General features: G+C 34.2%; 1 protein-coding gene across 3 annotated transcripts in view; it reads left to right on the top strand.

Annotated features, from left to right (window-relative positions):
• SOS1 (SOS Ras/Rac guanine nucleotide exchange factor 1) overlaps positions 1-18154 on the top strand; it is a 250299-nt gene that overhangs the window by 203855 nt on the left and 28290 nt on the right. For 2 of the 3 annotated variants that reach the window (XM_037807581.1, XM_037807582.1), the window contains exons 9-10: positions 7379-7506; positions 8295-8950. In XM_037807581.1, the coding sequence (XP_037663509.1) occupies positions 7379-7506; positions 8295-8950 (784 nt within the window). The remainder of the gene's footprint in view (positions 1-7378; positions 7507-8294; positions 8951-18154) is intronic. The other variant, XM_037807583.1, reaches the window with a different exon arrangement.

The raw sequence follows: 18154 nt of genomic DNA on the forward strand, positions 1-18154 counted from the left end.
TAGGACTTGTCTGGTATAGGAACACTCTAGTGGATTTAAGTTTCTAAAAGATAAAACTTAGTGAGTGAATCTTTTATAGAATCTCAGGTAGGATCTTAGGTATTTGGGGACTACTTTTGGTAAGGGCGTGGTATGCTGCGACCAATTGGGATGTCTAGCTGTAGGATTAGTTTGCTGTTCATTTTCTGGCTTCTTCAGTTGTTCCTTAGTTCTCTGATTTTAGGTCTTTCTTCCTTTTTAATATGTGCATTTTGAGCTATAAATTTCCCCCTCAACACCGCCTTCACTGCCTCCCATAAGTTTTGATATGTTCTGTTCTCATTTTCATTTGTCTCTAGGAATTTAGCAATTTCTCTTGCGGTTTCTTCTTTGACCCACTGATTGTTTAGGAGTATGTTGTTTAACCTCCAGATATTTGTGAATGTTCTAGATCTTTTATGGTCATTGACTTCTAGTTGCATTCCATTGTGGTCACAAAATGTGCTTTGAATAATTTGAATCTTTTTAAATTTATTGAAGTTTGTTTCATGCCCCAGCATATGATCTGTCCTAGAGAAAGTTCCATGAGCACTAGAGAAGAATGTATATCCTGGTAGTTTGGGATGTTATGTTTTATATATGTCTGTTAAGTCTAATTCATTTATCACATTGTTTAAGTTCTCAGTATACTTATTGGTCCTCTGTCTGGTTGATCTATCTATAGGAGAGAATGATGAAGTCTCCCACAGTTATTGTGGAAACATCTATTGCTTCCTTCAGTTTTGCCGATGTTTGTCTCATGTACTTTGGAGCACCTTGATTGGATACAAAAACATTTATGATTGTTATTTCTTCTTTGTGAATTGTCCCTTTTATTAGTATATTAGTATATGGTGTCCTTCTTTGTCTCTTATGACATTCTTGCATTTAAAGTCTATTTTATCTGAAATTAATATTGCTAGTCCTGCTTTCTTTTGGCTGTAGCTTTCATGGAATATTTTTTTCCATCCTTTCATTTTCAATTTCTTTGCATCACTGGGTTGAAGATGAGTCTCTTGTAAGCAACATATTAATGGTTCATATTTTTTAATCCATTCTACCAACCTATATCTTTTACTTGCAGAGTTTAATCCATTCACATTCAATGTTATTACTGTGAAGGCAGTTCTTGAATCAGCCATCTTTTCCTTTGGTTTTTATTTGTCAGGTGTATTTTTTCCCCTCTCTCTATTTCCTTTAAGGTTCCCTTACCATAACTCTTCAGTTCTATGCCATTCTCCAGACCTCTCTCTCCTTTCTTTTTTTCTCAGCTGATAGAGCTGCCCTTAGTATTTCTTGTAGGGAAGGTCTCTTGTTAGCAAATTCTCTCAGCATTTGTTTGTCTGTGAAAATTTTAAGCTTTCCCTCAATTTTGAAGGAGAGCTTTGCTGGGTAAAGAATTCTTGGCTGGCAATTTTTCTCTTTTAGAATTTTAAATATGTCATACCACTGCCTTCTTGCCTCCATGGTGGCTGCTGAGTAGTCACTATTTAGTCTTATGTTGTTTCCTTGTATGTGCCAAATCGCTTCTCTCTTGCTGCTTTCAGAGATTCTTCCTTCTCTTCAGCTTTGACAATCTGATCAGAATATATCTTTTAGTGGGTTTATTTGGATTTATTCTATTTAGAGTTCATTGGGCATCTTTGATTTGCATAACTATATCATTTAGCAGGGTTAGGAAGTTTTCCCCAACAATGTCTTTGAATACTCTTCCTAGTCCTTTACCCTACTCTTCCCCTTCTGGAACACCAGTGATTCTTATATTTGTGCACTTCATGTTGTCCATCATTTCCCTGAGATCCATTTCAAATTTTTCGATTTTTTTCACCATTCATTCTTTTGTGCTTTCACTTTCCATCATACTATCTTCAGGTTCACTCATTCGTTCCTCTACTTCTTCAAATTGTGTTGTGTCTCAAGAATCTTTTTAATTTGATCAACAGTATCTTTTTTTTCCATAAGATCCACTATTTTTTAATTTACTCTTGTAAATTCTTCTTTATGTTCTTCTAGGGTCTTACTCATGTCCTTTATTTCCTGAGCCGTGGTTTGATGTTTATGAGTACTTTGATTAATTGCTCGAAATTCTGTGTCTCCTCTGGTTTTTAAATTTGGGTGTTTGGGTTATCCATATCTTCTGGTTTCTTCATATGCTTTATAATTTTCTGTTGTTTTTGATCTCATACCATTTGCTTATCTGCTAGGGTTCTTTTAGGATATGCAGGCTTATTTGAACATTTATAATTTGACAGAGCTACAGCTTGGTGAGATGCACTTTCCCTGACCTACCAACAGATGGCGCTCCCGGGCCACCTCTTACCCTTAAGACAGTTCTCCCCAACTTCATCTGTGCACTGAGTGGGGGCCCAAACCATGTGGAGGTTTAATCAGTGCACCAATTTTCCCTGTGCAGTGGGGACCACCAGCCTTGTTGGGGGGGAAGGAAGGGGGGATATGCCGTGTGCAATTTGGCAGAGTCCACTCCAGGACACAGTGGTCTCAGCCGTTCTGGAGCTGCAGGTGTAGTACCCTGGGGCTGCAGACCTGCGCATCTCACCCTCCAGCTCAGATTCCCCACAGTCCCTCTCTGCCATGGGCCTATGAGTCCCTGAGATTGGGGAGGGCTACTGGTACTTCCGTGCAGCACCCCTGTCTGTAGGCTGTGCATACCATGGGCTTCCGTGGAGGAAGAGTGGGCACTGTCACAAGCCCTCTGAATCCCAAATTCCCTCAAGGAGGCTCTCAGCTGCAGCACCATGAAGGGGCGTCTCTCAGCTAGGTACAAGGATGGCTGCTTGGGGTGTGGAAACTACCCCCTTCTGCGATTGTCTGCCTACCCCAAAGTCCAGTTCCTGGCACGGGGGCTCTTGGCTGCGGGTCTGCAAAAGGTTATCACCCACGCCGGGTACTGAGGAGGGTGCCCGGGGCATGGAAGGGTACTCCCCACCACGCTTGACTGCAGCTCTGGCTGCCTGTTCCCCTGCAGTTCTCCAGGCCGAACACTCACCTGAACGCAGCCTCTCAGTTCCTCCAAGTTCACAGTCACTATGGGTGTAGAACTCCCTGCCCAGCCAGTAGAACCCTGGAGCCACTGTTGTGGAGTGCTTTCTGTCCTTTATCTAGTGTTTTTCACGGAGGAGAGTTTTGCTCTGTCTCTCCTAATCTGCCATCTTGGATCCCCCCCATATTTCTGGATTGTATATTTTATCATTACCTGTTTGAATGGAATAGCTTTTATTTAGTTACTATTTTCTAAGTAGGCTTTTGAAAGTCTTTTCAGTTATTTGGGTAGTGTAGAGGAAATGTCACTGGACTGAGAGCCAGGAATCCTGGGTTCTTGTCTTGCCTGCCACTGCCATCAACTAGATGGTAGTTCTTTGCATTTATATAACCTCATGTTGGAGAAAATTAATTTCTAGAAATAAAATCATATGAATTTAAGTTTTTTCATTCATGTTTGTGAATGAATTGAACTCATATAAAATACAGTGGGTACAGCACTTTATTTTTTATGTTTTGATCAATTTTGCATTTTATTTTTCTCCTAAATGCCATTGAATATCCTTTTCCTTACAAGTTCCTTAAGTTTAGACCCATTTATCTCTCAGGGTTTCCCTTGGACATATAATATACCATATTGACTACTGTCCCTTTCACTTATTTTCAAGGGACCAAAAAAAGCAGTCACAGTAAAGTGGTTCCTATCTTGTGAGAAGATAAATTTTGTTATCTCTGTAGAGCACTTAAGATTTCATTGTGCTTTAGAATTTTATTCCATGGATGAGTTTAAATAAAATTTCATATATGGCAATATAAGCTCAGGATATGATAATTTTTAAACTATTTAAACTGCATTTGTAAAATTAAAGTGTTGCTATGGCACAATGTTATTAAAATAGGCACCCATGAAAAGCATGGTATTAAATATCACTTTGGTAATAAGAGGATGCTGCTTTGTGGAGTCTCTTTTACATACTAATTGCCACTGCTTTTTTTCTGTAGCAATAGTAAGCCACCACTTTGATGGTTGTTAGCCTGTATTATTCTGCACCAGTACCCAGTTTAAACTGGCTACATTAGGTAAAAGAGCAAAGAGAAGAAAATTCCATAGACAAATGTTTATAAAAAACATTTGGTCATTTATTACATTGAAATTTATTTTTGATGCTTGCCTAATACTATGAAGGTAAAAATGACATTTTAAAATTACTTCATCAGGAAAGTTTTATGGGTTTTGAAATATTCTTTGGGTTTGTGGTTTTAAAATATATTAATATTTTTGAGATACTGGCATATTTTGTATGTATAATGCTATAGTTAAGTGGCAAATGACTCAGAAACTGAAACATTTTTTAGAGAAAATCCAATGCATGTCTAAATAAAATTTTTACTGTTATAGTTCTTTTTAGATGTGTTAGAATTGTGAGTTTGTATGACTTTAGGTATGTTTGCCTGAATTAATACTTTTTAAAATATAAAAGGGCAAAATATCAAGGGTTCAATAATACTCTGCTACCTATTCATGTCATCTCTTCAAGACTAAAATATTGCCTTGGAGCTTATTGATTTGAATATCTCTGTACTTTACTTTTAATGTTTAAATTCTGATACAGTTCAATTAAATAGCACTCTTCAGTGGTGCTTTCATTGTATACATTTAGAATTTTGCCCTTCCTTCTTGTATATTACTTTTAATGTTGGATTATCTGTTGCCTTTGAAATAAAAATTTGATAAGGTAGGTGGTACTATATTTGTTCCAACATTCTGCCATTTGAAAGGTAAATAGTTTAATTTAGAATGCTAGGTATGGAAGATACTTTGAGAGATTACTAATCCCAGTCTAGCCTTTTGCCAACCAGTAATATGAGTTAAGTAAAACCCTAATTTTCTTTATGACCACCTGGCCATTGGCTTTCTTTAATCTAGCTGGCCATTAAATTCTTAATGAACTAATGAATAATGAAGTTCATTGAAAAGTAAACTTCTTTGTAAATTAATCTGATATTTTGTGGATTTGGTTCTCAAGTTTTTTTTCTTTTATGGTATATGGTAGATGTTCTTAAATTGTTGTGTAAAATCTCTGTTGATACAAATGTTATTTCCTAACTTTTCATTTTGGGTAGTAAGAAACAGGTTTAGATTACTGAATTATTTTCACTCTAATCACTCGTACTTAAGTTAATTGCTTGCTTGAATGACAGCCAACTTATTGTATTATAATTAGTAATTAATTATTGATGTCCTTTTTAAGTACAGACTTTCTATCTGGTTTAAGTAGTATATTTGCCACTAATAGAAAATGTGCTTGAGTGTCATAAATATGTATATACCTAACTTACTCAAAATCTTAGCATGTGGATGCTGACAAAGTTCTTTACCATGGTAATGTTGTTAATTCTGAATTAGAGCTACAAGGAAAATAATTTAACACTTATATTGTGTGCTACCATTTACAAAATGCTTTGATTCTTAAATAGGCAAGGCAGGCTTGTATAAGCTTCATTTGTCAGATGGGAAAAGTGAGGCTCAGAGGTCTTGCCTTAAGGTCACACAAAAGTAGAGTCAAAATTTGAACCTAGGCTTTATGTCTTCAACTTCCTTTCCACTATGTTGCATCCTTCTCTGTATATTTATCTTCGCTGTCATTCTGATGCCCTATAATGGTAATATATGGATCAGAAACCTAAGGCCAAATTCCACACGTTAAAAAAAACCTTAGCTATATGCCTACTGTTGGGCAAAGTCAGAAGTTAAAAAGTTTTTTCAGGGGCAGAGATTGGGCAATCAACAATTAAGGAGTACAGAATGTTCAGTAAGGCTTATTGTGAAGGTTCCCAGATTGTAAACTCTTACAGCAGTCACATCTATGCCTGAGTTTTAACCATTATTTCTGAATTCTGAGATGCTAAGCTCTTTGTGTATAACCTGGTAGTTGCCTGGAAATTTGGGTGTTTGTGTGACACCTGAGACTTAGAGTTAAGAGTACTACAGCTCTGAAAGTCCGCATTACTCCATACGGCAACTGTTAAAGAAGCTGAAAAAGAGTTCAGGCTACAGTTAGAGATATGAATGAAATGGACTTGGTTAGACTAAGGTAAATTAGAATACATGATAAAGGAAGATATTAACTGTATTTTAAAACTTCAACTTCTTTGTGAGACCAAAGGAAGAGAGGTTTATTTGGTACAAAGTTTATATTGTCTGTAGCACACTCTCTAGTTTAACCTGTCTGGTCAGTTTATTTAAACAACATAATTACATGGAACCTAGAACAGGGAATGAGATCTTGTTATTCTGTACAGGCTAATGTAATACCCTAATAAATCCCACAATATTTTGGGCAGAAAATAAAAAAGGATTTGCAGAATCTCTTTGAGGGACTGGCGGAAAATGTGGAACTGTTAAACCTCCCCACCTGGGGAATTCCTGCTATTCTCTTAAGCAATAAATAGGGGCTCCCAATTTAATAAGCCAAGCCCACAACTAGAGACTTGCCCTTATGAAACTTATCTCTCCAATGGCAAAGCTAAGCCTCCTTATAACCATACCTAAGAGTCACCCCCAGAGAACCTCTTTTGTTGCTCAGATACAGCCTGTATCTCTAAGCCAAGTCTGCAAATTAGCTATTACCCTCCCCCTCTATGTGGGTCATGACCCAGGGATGAACCTGGCCCTGGCATCATGGGATTGAGAATGCCTTCTTGACCAAAAGGGGGAAAATAAATGGAACAAAATAAAGTTTAAAGGGATTTCAAATAGTCGAGAGGTCATTCTGGAAGTTAATCTTAGGTATTATATAGAAATTCCTTTAAGTTTCTAGTGTATTAGAATAGTTAGAAGGAAGTACCTGAATCTGTTGAACTGTAATCCAGTAGACTTGATTCTTGATGATAATTGTATACTATGTAGCTTTTATCATGTGACTGTGTGATTGTGAAAACCTTGTGACTGACACTCCATGGATCCAGTGTATGGGCAGATGTGAATTAAAATGAAAACAAAAAACATTTTTTTAAAAGACAGTTCACAGTCCTTATTTCTTTTCCTTAATAGGCTATTTGAGAAGCTTCTCATTACTGCTTGTCACAGAGGGTCACAAGGTGTATGTAACCCATCCTTTAACACTGCTTCTATTCAAGTTTCTTTTTTAATGTGGAAAACCTGGTTACATGTTAATATGCACAGTAATACACAAAAAAGAAAAATACTGTTTAAAAAACAATATTTTATGACCCATTTAAAAATATTTTGCTGGAAAGAGTTGAATCAATGTTATCTTTATTTTTAAAGAAAATGAGCTTATTATTTTGTACAAAATTGTTCGTTCTGCTGGTTCAAATTTGTCATTTGGCTTTGCAGCAGTTAGAAGAAAAGAGTGAAGATCAAGAAGACAAGGAGTGTTTGAAACAAGCAATAACAGCGTTGCTTAATGTTCAGAGTGGTATGGAAAAAATATGTTCTAAAAGTCTTGCAAAACGAAGACTGAGGTGAGTATTTTTACTTTTTTTTTTTTTAATCCTCCTCCTTTTCACCCTAAATATTATGGTATAACTCCAAGGTTCCCAGCTCCCTCCTCAAGTAAACAATGAAGAAAATAGTTTTAGTGACAAGCTTGGTCTTTCAGAGGAAGTGACATCAAAGCCAAGAGAATTTGTTATTGTTTGAAAAACCTTTCATATTTGTGCATTTTCCTTGCATACTCCCAGGCAAGACCTCCTAAGAGTCAACTGGTAAGCTAAAGGAGAGAGAGCAAAATGTGTTAATAGATTTATGTTAGCATCATTGTTCTGTCAAAGTAAAGTTAGTAGTATCCTTTATTTTAGGGACTATATAACTTGAGGCATTAATTCAGATGCTATTGCTTCCAGTTTTCTAATTAGAATCTGTGCTACTTGTTTTCAGCTTTGGGTGTTAATCTATTTCAACACTTCTAAATAATTTTTTTAATCTCTTAAATTACTTTTTCACCGTATATAAAGTACATTTTAGTATTTTTTTATTTTAAATAGTAGCCAGATAGAAATAATTCTGTAGCTGAATTACAGGGTAGAATTTTGTCAATATTGTTCTTTTTAGAGCACTAAAGAAATGTTTCTCTATTCTGTTGCTTTAATTTCCAAAATTGTGTAATTCTGTAACTAATATATTTGAGGAATTAGTGAACACCTTATCAGTACAACTTTTAAAAATGTGCTTTTTTTTACACTGTCCCTTAGTTATATGAACTCTCTATTCTATGTCATCTGTATACTAACGATGTTTTCCTTTATCCCAGTGAATCTGCATGTCGGTTTTATAGTCAGCAAATGAAGGGGAAACAACTAGCAATCAAGAAAATGAACGAGATTCAGAAGAATATTGATGGTTGGGAGGGAAAAGACATTGGACAGTGTTGCAATGAGTTTATAATGGAAGGAACTCTTACACGTGTAGGCGCCAAACATGAAAGACACATATTTCTCTTTGATGGCTTAATGATTTGCTGTAAATCAAATCACGGGCAGCCAAGACTTCCTGGTGCTAGCAATGCAGAATATCGTCTTAAAGAAAAGTTTTTTATGAGAAAGGTACAAATTAATGACAAAGATGACACCAATGAGTACAAGCATGCTTTTGAAATAATTTTAAAAGATGAAAATAGTGTTATTTTTTCTGCCAAGTCAGCTGAAGAGAAAAACAATTGGATGGCAGCACTGATATCTTTACAGTACCGGAGTACACTGGAAAGGATGCTTGATGTAACAATGCTACAGGAAGAGAAGGAGGAGCAGATGAGGCTCCCTAGTGCTGATGTTTATAGATTTGCAGAGCCTGACTCTGAAGAGAATATAATATTTGAAGAAAACATGCAGCCCAAGGCTGGAATTCCAATTATCAAAGCAGGAACTGTTATTAAACTTATAGAAAGGCTTACATACCATATGTATGCAGGTAAGAAAACTGAAGTTGCTGATTACTTTTGTGTTTTTTTGCTTTAAACTGTTTTTCTTTGCTGTACAGGTCATTGTGCCTAAAATAGAAAGACTAACAACCAAAGACCTCTGCATTATCAGACTTAGAGTTCATTTTCCTCCAACTACAAATACTACCACTTTATATTTCTTTGAAATTTTATACATACATTAATTTTAAACTTATAACCAGAGTTACAGATGAGAAAATGAGGTCACTTGGCCAAATTTATCTAGCTAGAAAGTAATACTTCTTCTGGTGATAAATCATCCTCACTGGTGTGTAAAAGCTTTTTACTCCTTTATCTCTTTTCTTCTTTCTTCCCTTTCCATTACTGACATTGTAAAATAAGTTAAAAAAAAAAAAAAAAAAGTTAATATTGACCAGTCACCAAAACTGTTGGTAGAACAAATGAACACAGCATTGCTTTCTCTTGATTTCCATTCCTAAAACCTATTAAATTTAACAATTTTTGAAACCATTTTAGGTTTAATATTTTTTGCTTTTTATAACTGATGTTATTTAAGAAAACAATTTCATCCTTAACAGGGTGAATTTTAGAGAAAAATATGTCCAAATTACCTAGGAAGACTGCTAGAAGCAGAATCAGTTATAATGTTTGGGAGGTAAGGGACAAATATAAAGATTCAGTTTTTTCTATGTAATTTTATTTCTGTCTAATAAAGTAGCAAATGATAATCTGATGTTCTTTAGCTTTCAGCTTCCCTACATAGAGAGAAGCTTGGTAATTGTAAAATCCTGTAGAGTTGTGATATGGTGGAAAGAGCAATGAATTTGGCTTTGTTTTCTCACTCAATCACAGTTCCTTACTGTCTCAGAACCTTAGTTTTTATCTGAAAAATGAGCATCATAATACCTACTTCAGAAGTTAGGAATAAATGAAATTTGTACGTGAAAGCTTCTTGTAAATATAAATGTAAACTTATTTTCAAGGAGTATTTTTATTACAAAAGCACATAAATGATATAAAATCAAATGTAACTCATAATATAAATGCTATTCTTAAATAATTGAATGTGTATGTTAACCTCCATACTCATATTTCTTGCTTATCTGTATTCCTATTTGTAGGAAATGTGTGTCTGTACAGAAAATTTTCATCAGTTTTTAAAATTCTATAACTGGATTCTCAGTTCTCTCTGGAAACTATTCTGGAACCAGCTGAATTTAGCTTTTAAAGATAGCCATTAATTAATCCACTTTAGTAATGATAAATGGCATTTGATAATGTTTATCTGTTTGGTTTCTTCAGTGTCCAGTTAGAACTACTTATGACCTTGAAATTATCTTGCAGGTAGTAAAATTAAGTTAAAATAACATTTTACATTTTTATCAATGATCTCAATGCACTATATAACTATGATCTATTTCATTGCCTCACATGTCTTTGAGATAATGATTAAGCCAGTGGTTTTGTTTGTTCTTTTTATTTGGGCTCTAATTGGCAGGTGTTTTTTTTCCCCAAGCCTTTTGCATATTAAAATAATAGTCTTTTCCATAGGCTAATACCGAAAGCAGGTTGGATTCTCTAAGCACATAGCATTTGGTAGTAACAAGCAGTAGCCCAGACATATGTTGAATATGGTGAATGTAGCAAGAGAAGACTAGTCTGGGATTCCAATTTTACCATTTATTTTTTACCTAGAAACTTCCGTGTTTGCTTTACTGATCCAAAAATAAAAAAATGAATCAAAGCACAGAAATTTAAATATATTGCCTAGGATTTTACATGAAAAAAATAGATTATTATTTTTTACATAAAACTTTTTCAGAGATACAATTATCAGTAATTAGCATGGCCTACCTATTTAGTTGACCTTTATCAATCCTTTGTATACTCTTTATGATCTAAAATACAACTAAAATTATATTTTATTAGATGACCCTAAATTTGTGGTTGCAAGATGTTTCTCATTTCTTTGCTATTCCTTAATATATCTTTAAGGTTATAAAAGTTCAAATTGCTCTCTTGCCACATTATCCTGATTTCTAAGGTCCTTAAAGAATTCACAGAATTCTTATAGCATATGTATTCTAAACTGTTCATTGTATTTTAATTATATTTGTTTTGGGTTCCTGGACTGTGTAGAATAAAAATTCATCTTTAGATTATCTATGCATGTAAGACTGAAGTTTTATGTAGTTCTATGTTTTTTTCCTGTAGAGCAATAGCATATAAGTGGTATGCACTGAAGAAGATTCACACTAGATTTCCAAATGTTTACTATCACAAGTCAGTGTGTTTGGATTAGAAAACATTTTCAAATTCCAAAAATTGTAATGTAATTGTTTTATAAAATTCATTTTAATCATTGATGATAAAAGTTTTCTTTGAACTATATTTCATAGAACTAATGGATTTATGATTGTTAATAAGCAACTGCAGAATTGCAACTATTTCTGAAGCACTATGCCTTTTATTTAAAGTTGCTCTCTTTTATATCAGTTTTAAGTTTTTGAATAGAAGAATATTTTAAATGATTTTATGTCACATTAACATAAAACACTTAATTTTAGAGATTTCTAGAACTTTGCCAAAGTTAACTGTATTGAAATTTAAATTAAGATTGTTTTCTTTTTTAAAAAGTTAGTTTTAAAATTTTCCTTTCATTTATTTCTTGAAGAATAAAATGCCAATGATTTTTAGAAGTGTTGCGGCTAATTTTTTTTTTTAATTTTTCTTTTCTGTCTTATTTTGAACCTTAACTGAATATTTTAACTTGTATCATAAATATATATTGGTTTAACTGGAATCCATAGTAGTTTTCCTGAGTTGTGATTTGCAGCACACAGAAATTAGTGTTAATTACCAGTTTATTTTGGCTAATGTTAGGTCTGTTACTGAACTCATTACTGGCAGTATAGAATGTGTTTTTAATAGACCATCTGTGAACTTGTTAAACATGAAAACAGTTGCTTTTTAAGATCCATTCCAGGTTAAATGGACTTTGTGTCCATACTACAATGATAACAGGTTAGGTTACCAATTGTTTTAAGAACTATTGGTCCTCTTCTGGGCTCACCTTTCTTCAGCCTCCCCGAAGAAAAAAGGGATTTTTTTACTCAGTTAGTTGGTTGGAAGGTATTTTATTGGAGAACATACAGTACAGGTTGTGGCTTAAGACTGAAACAAAGCTAAAATTTAAACTGTTGCACAATTTTTTACTATATTGTACAGAATTAGAATAAATGACATTGAATATATAATACATAAGAAAATTTAATAACTAATGATGTAAGAGACTACTAACATTTTTTAGAGGTTAGGTTGGTCAGACATTGTCATATAAAGCAGAAGTGAAACTAGTTTAACCTTCATTAATTCAGACTTCACTATAGTTTCTTCAGCCAACTTGATCCATCAAGTGTTTTAACAATAATTTATGAAACTATAGATCTCTAGTGCTAGAAATGATGACCAAGCACCCACTTTATAGACAAAGTCCCAAAGCCCAGGAAGGTTATGTGGTTTCCTAGAAGTCATATAACTAATTGATTACAGATTTAGGACTAGAAATTCATTTTCTTTGCTGCTACTAGAAAATTCTGTCCATCTATGTCAAACAAGGTTAATATTTTTTAGTATTAGAATATGGTATAATTTTTAATTATATGTGTTAAATAATGAAAATAATGGGAATTTCTTGGTTTGAATTGCCAGTAATATAAATGACTTGCTTATCTCTGTGCGTACACAGATCTACTATAAAGATACAGTCAGAGTAATTTTTTTCTTATTGAAATAGGTAGTAAGTTCTGACTATAGATAATTTCCATTTTAATGCATAGGTTTTAGTGTAATTAGATATTGGTCATTATAATTTTATTTTGTGACAAAACTCAGGCATTGGTCCATTATTACAGGTTGCTCTACAAGGGAGAGCTTTCTGGAAAAAATTTTGAAATTAGGTGAATTTTAAAAATGATTAACTGTTGCTTAAGAGATTGTAACATTGTGTTATATGGGATCTAATTTATAGCTTGTCTCTCAGATCCAGTGTTTCTGTATCTGCAGTAATTCACTAACTACATGACAACTGTGGGAAAAAATATCATCCAGTTAGATAGATAATTCTGGATATGGCAAAGAAATGAGGAGACTATTTCCTTACCTAGAGGGAGAAAATACAAAGAAAAGGAGTTGCGAGTGGGAATTTCACTCCTGTTACAGAGATATGGGAAATACAGAACAAATTAATTATTGGGATCTAATATAACATAGAAAGAAGAATGTTTGGTAGTCTATTTTAGCGAAATGAGATGACCTTGAGGTAGGGATAATAATTCAGAACTAACATTATATGGAAAATAAAAGCTTTTCATGTTAAGTGTGGGAAAAAGGTGTTTCCCGTGCATGGCGAACTCTTTATAGAAGATTGTATTGAAAAACTTGACACCAGTTGATATTTTTCTATAAAGTACTTACCACTATTTATGTTCTCATATAGAAAATCCTCAAAAACCTGCCTTAGTTTTCTTTTGAGTTTGTGTCCTATATAAGCTCAATTTAGGTGTTTTAATTTTTAAAATATTTTAAGTAATTTTTTTTTATCTATAGAGCAGTGCTGTTCTATTTTTAAACTCTCTTGATTTTTTTTTTTTTTAAGTGTTTGTGCGTCAGCATAGCGGCTGTTTCCTTTTTTAAGGAATTCAAGAGTGATTGTTTACAAATCCTTGTTGAGGAGCTTATTGTTTCTTGTAGCTTTTTAAATGATTGTATTAAAGGGAGAATTATCACATGAACAGACATCCTGATTAACAATGTTTCGCTATGATAATGGGGGAAGGGGATGCTCTTTACATAAGTAACTATATATTATTTCATAAATGTCATTGATTTTGCCAAATAAAAATGTGAAGTGTCAATCAAAATAGGAGCACAAGAAATAAAAAAGGTTGAATTGATCACCTCAAATCCAGTTTGCTATATTCTGAACATTAATGTAGATATATTCTGAATTCCTAAGACTTTGAAGAATTGTGTGGTAAGATACTTCAGGCAAAGAACAGTTTTAGAGGGAGAAAGAGACAATTAGGAGGGCAGCAGAAAATAATTATAGTTCATGTTTGAAATAACCTAGAACTAGACCAGAGATTCAGTGGTAGAGTTGGCAGATGTTTGTACAGAGAGAGGGAAGCACAGCAACCAGAAAACTTGTTGGAGTCAAACAGAAGAGTAATGTTACCTATAATGAGAAAAGACATGCAGCAAAAGTTTTGTCATTGCTCATATTGGAATCCATGAGGGGGTCAAATGAGGGACTGAGAAAGCAAGTGATAAACAGAAAGAGGAGGAGGATTTCGCAATAAGCTATTTTTATCTTCTACTTGACTATTTGTTCATGCTTATGTTTTAAAACCAAACCCAGCCTGGTTTTTGTATTTTTGTGTGTTTGCCTTCCATCCATCTCTGAAACATTGTCTGAGAATATAAGTAGATAACTGCTGCCTCACAACCAACAGAGGCAATATTAAGACGTAGCTCTTTTCACTACCTAGTATGTGAATAGTACTTTGTTTTCTTACCAAGTTATATGTCATCTTTATTGATAGGTATTTAAAAAAAAAAAAAAGTTGTATTCACAATCCATCCAAAGTATACAATCAATGGTGTAATCACAGAGTTATACCTTCATCACCACAATCAATTTGAGAATATTTTCTCTGCTCCAAAAAGAAATGAAAGAAAAAAGATTTTTCTTTTTCTTTTTTGGAGTGAGAGGTATTTTTAAAATGTTGCTTTATTAGGTAACTTTCTTGGGGTAAAGTAGGAACAGGTTGGAAGTAAAGCAGTTATCTTAGGTTAGTTGTCTTTTTCTTACTCCCTTGTTATGGTCTCTTTGAAATGTTCTTTTATTGTATGTTTTTTTTTTTTTTCAATTTTTTTTTCAATTTTTTTTCATACAGTTGATTTAAAAAGGAAAAAAAGTTAAAAAAAAAAAAACAACAAAAACAAGGAAAAAAATATGTAGTGCCCCCTTGAGGAGCCTGTGGAGAATGCAGGGGTATTGGCCTACCCCACCTCGATGGTTGCTAACATGACCACAGACATAGGGGACTGGTGGTTTGGTGGGTTGAGCCCTCTACCATAGGTTTTACCCTTGGGAAGACGGTTGCTGCAAAGGAGAGGCTAGACCTCCCTATAATTGTGCCTAAGAGCCTCCTCCCGAATGCCTCTTTGTTGCTCAGATGTGGCCCTCTTTCTCTAGCTAAGCTAACTTGAAAGGTGAAATCACTGCCCTCCCCACTATGTGGGATCAGACACCCAGGGGAGTGAATCTCCCTGGCAACGTGGAATATGACTCCCGGGGAGGAATGTAGACCTGGCATCGTGGGACGGAGAACATCTTCTTGACCAAAAGGGGGATGTGAAAGGAAATGAAATAAGCTTCAGTGGCAGAGAGATTCCAAAAGGAGCCGAGAGGTCACTCTGGTGGGCACTCTTACGCACAATTTAGACAGCCCTTTTTAGTTTCTAAAGAATTGGGGTAGCTGGTGGTGGATAGCTGAAACTATCAAACTACAACCCAGAACCCATGAATCTCGAAGACAATTGTATAAAAATGTAGCTTATGAGGGGTGACAATGGGATTGGGAAAGCCATAAGGACCACACTCCACTTTGTCTAGTTTATGGATGGATGAGTAGAAAAATAGGGGAAGGAAACAAACAGACAAAGGTACCCAGTGTTCTTTTTTACTTCAATTGCTCTTTTTCACTCTAATTATTATTCTTGTTATTTTTGTGTGTGTGCTAATGAAGGTGTCAGGGATTGATTTAGGTGATGAATGTACAACTATGTAATGGTACTGTGAACAATCGAATGTACGATTTGTTATGTATGACTGCGTGGTATGTGAATATATCTCAATAAAATGAAGATTAAAAAACAAACAAAAAAATTGAATTATCTTAGCCCTTTACATCATCAATAAGGTAAAGGTCTCCCATGATTAATGTGACATGGTATATGTTACATCCACTAAATTTGGGGAATCTCTGCAGTAGAAATAAAAATAGCTTCTGAAATATATACTCTTTTCTGTGTAAAATTTCAAATTTACAAGTGTTAAATCCTCTCGGTAGGTTTTTTCACTTAATAGCAAGTTTCCACTGCTTTAGACTAAATGTAGAATCGATATAATTTATCACAAGCCTGGGAATATATGCAGCTTTTAAAATTTTTTAAGTACTTAAACTTTTGCCAAAATTTCTTGGTTTATTTTTAGCTTCTGCTATTTTTGTTTGTTTGTTTTCTTTTTGGCAAGTCTCCTCCTACTCACTTCCAATCAGGCTAAAAACAACTTAAAGTTGAGTCACTTTAGAACCTGGTACAAAGGTGTTGACTGTCGGAGTGTTTATTTCACCATCAGCTCCTGAAAATCCTCTTCTTAATACAGTATACAGGAAGGTATAGCTGCTACTTCTTAAAATTTGCAAGAAGGCTTATCAAGAGTTGCAGAATCACAATTAGACTGTTAATTTTTAAATGACTTTCTGGTGCCTTTAACCAAAATTAAAAATTCATACCTACATTCTGAATTCTTTATATTTAGACCTTACAACTGTGGACTGCTTAAAGGGCCCTTGAATCCAGGGAGGCTACGTGGTATGGTAGAAAGAGCACCAAATCAGAAGTCACACTATCTGGGTTCTGGTTCTGTCTCTGTCACTCGATCATGTGACCTTGGATAAATCTTAGCCTTATTCCTCTCCTGTGTAGAGAGGAAATAACATCACTTGCCCCACTCACCTCACAGAAATATATGAAATAAATTATGTGAAAGCTCTTTGAGAATATTACATAACAGATATCAGAAATTGTGTAATCTCTATGGGACTGATGTTGCATTGAGGCTTTCCCAGCATTGTTATCAGTTACTACAGTACTGAAATGGCCAAAAGTTTTGGTTTAAGATGAAAAGTAAATTTTAAAATAGTTTGCCTTAAAAAAAAAAATAGCTACAGTTTTCCTAAAACATATTTTAATTCATTTAGACTTGCTTTTATTCTGTTTCTAAACTTAAAAGTACCCCACAACTTACAAGTAGCCCACAATTTTTTAGCATGACTTAGATGACAATTGAAAGGAAATGGATCTGGATATTGATTTTAGACCTAGGACCTGAAATAACTTTCCTTTTAAAAATGGGGTTGGGAGTATGACTACACTTTTATGAAATATCCCAGATAGACAAATTCATAGACCAAGATTAGCAGTTACAAGAGACTGGAAGATAATAAAGGAGAAGTGGGAATGGGTGTTACTGCTTAATGGGTACAGAGTTTCTGTTTGGGATGATGAAAATTTTGGAAATAGATAGTGGTGATGATTGTATAACTTTGTGAATGTAATTAATGCCACTGAATTGTATGCTTAAAATGGTTAACATGGCAAATTTTATGGTATATATATTTTACCACAATAAAAAATGGGGGGGGGGTCAACCTAATTTTGGAACACAGCTCAGGGATACTTGGAGCATTCTGTACTGAGGATATGGATGAACTCTCTCTCCAACAGTGATAGCTTAGCTTCTCTATAGTATGCTATTTTGAGCAGCCTCACCTTACAAATAGACTTGCAGAATGGGAAGAAGATTCTTGAAAGGGAGGGTTGTAATGCAACCGGTATAAATCTCTTTTTTAAAATCTTGTACAGCCTTCTGTTTTAAAATCTTTTCTTCTGGATGAGACATTAGTCTTTAACTTTTGAGGAACCCTGTAACTGAAGACAATAAAATACCAACAGAGAGGAAATTATTAAAGGATTACATGTACTTAAATTACTTTTATCAGTAACCCATTCTAGCCTCAAGCTATAAAGCTAAAGAAGAGGGCCATTTAAAGCCATTTTTTTTTAAATTATTTAAATTTTTCTTTAACTTCAAAAAGTAATATAATTTCAAATTAAAGGTTCTCTGATATTTAAATCAATTCATTATCTTGATCAACCACATATACCAACAGATTGGAAATAGATTTCTGTTTAATGATAAATCCATGAATTTGCTTTTTGGGGGGAAAAATTTAGTATATTATAACTATTTTATTTTGATGCTAATTTATGGTGGTTCATAATCAGAATCAGCCTAAATAGCTATTTACCATACATATGAATTCTGATTCTTGCTAAATCCTATGCTGATAAAAAACAAAACA

This window comes from Choloepus didactylus, chromosome 17 (assembly GCF_015220235.1).
Source record: "Choloepus didactylus isolate mChoDid1 chromosome 17, mChoDid1.pri, whole genome shotgun sequence".
Classification (NCBI taxonomy): Eukaryota; Metazoa; Chordata; class Mammalia; order Pilosa; family Megalonychidae; genus Choloepus; species Choloepus didactylus.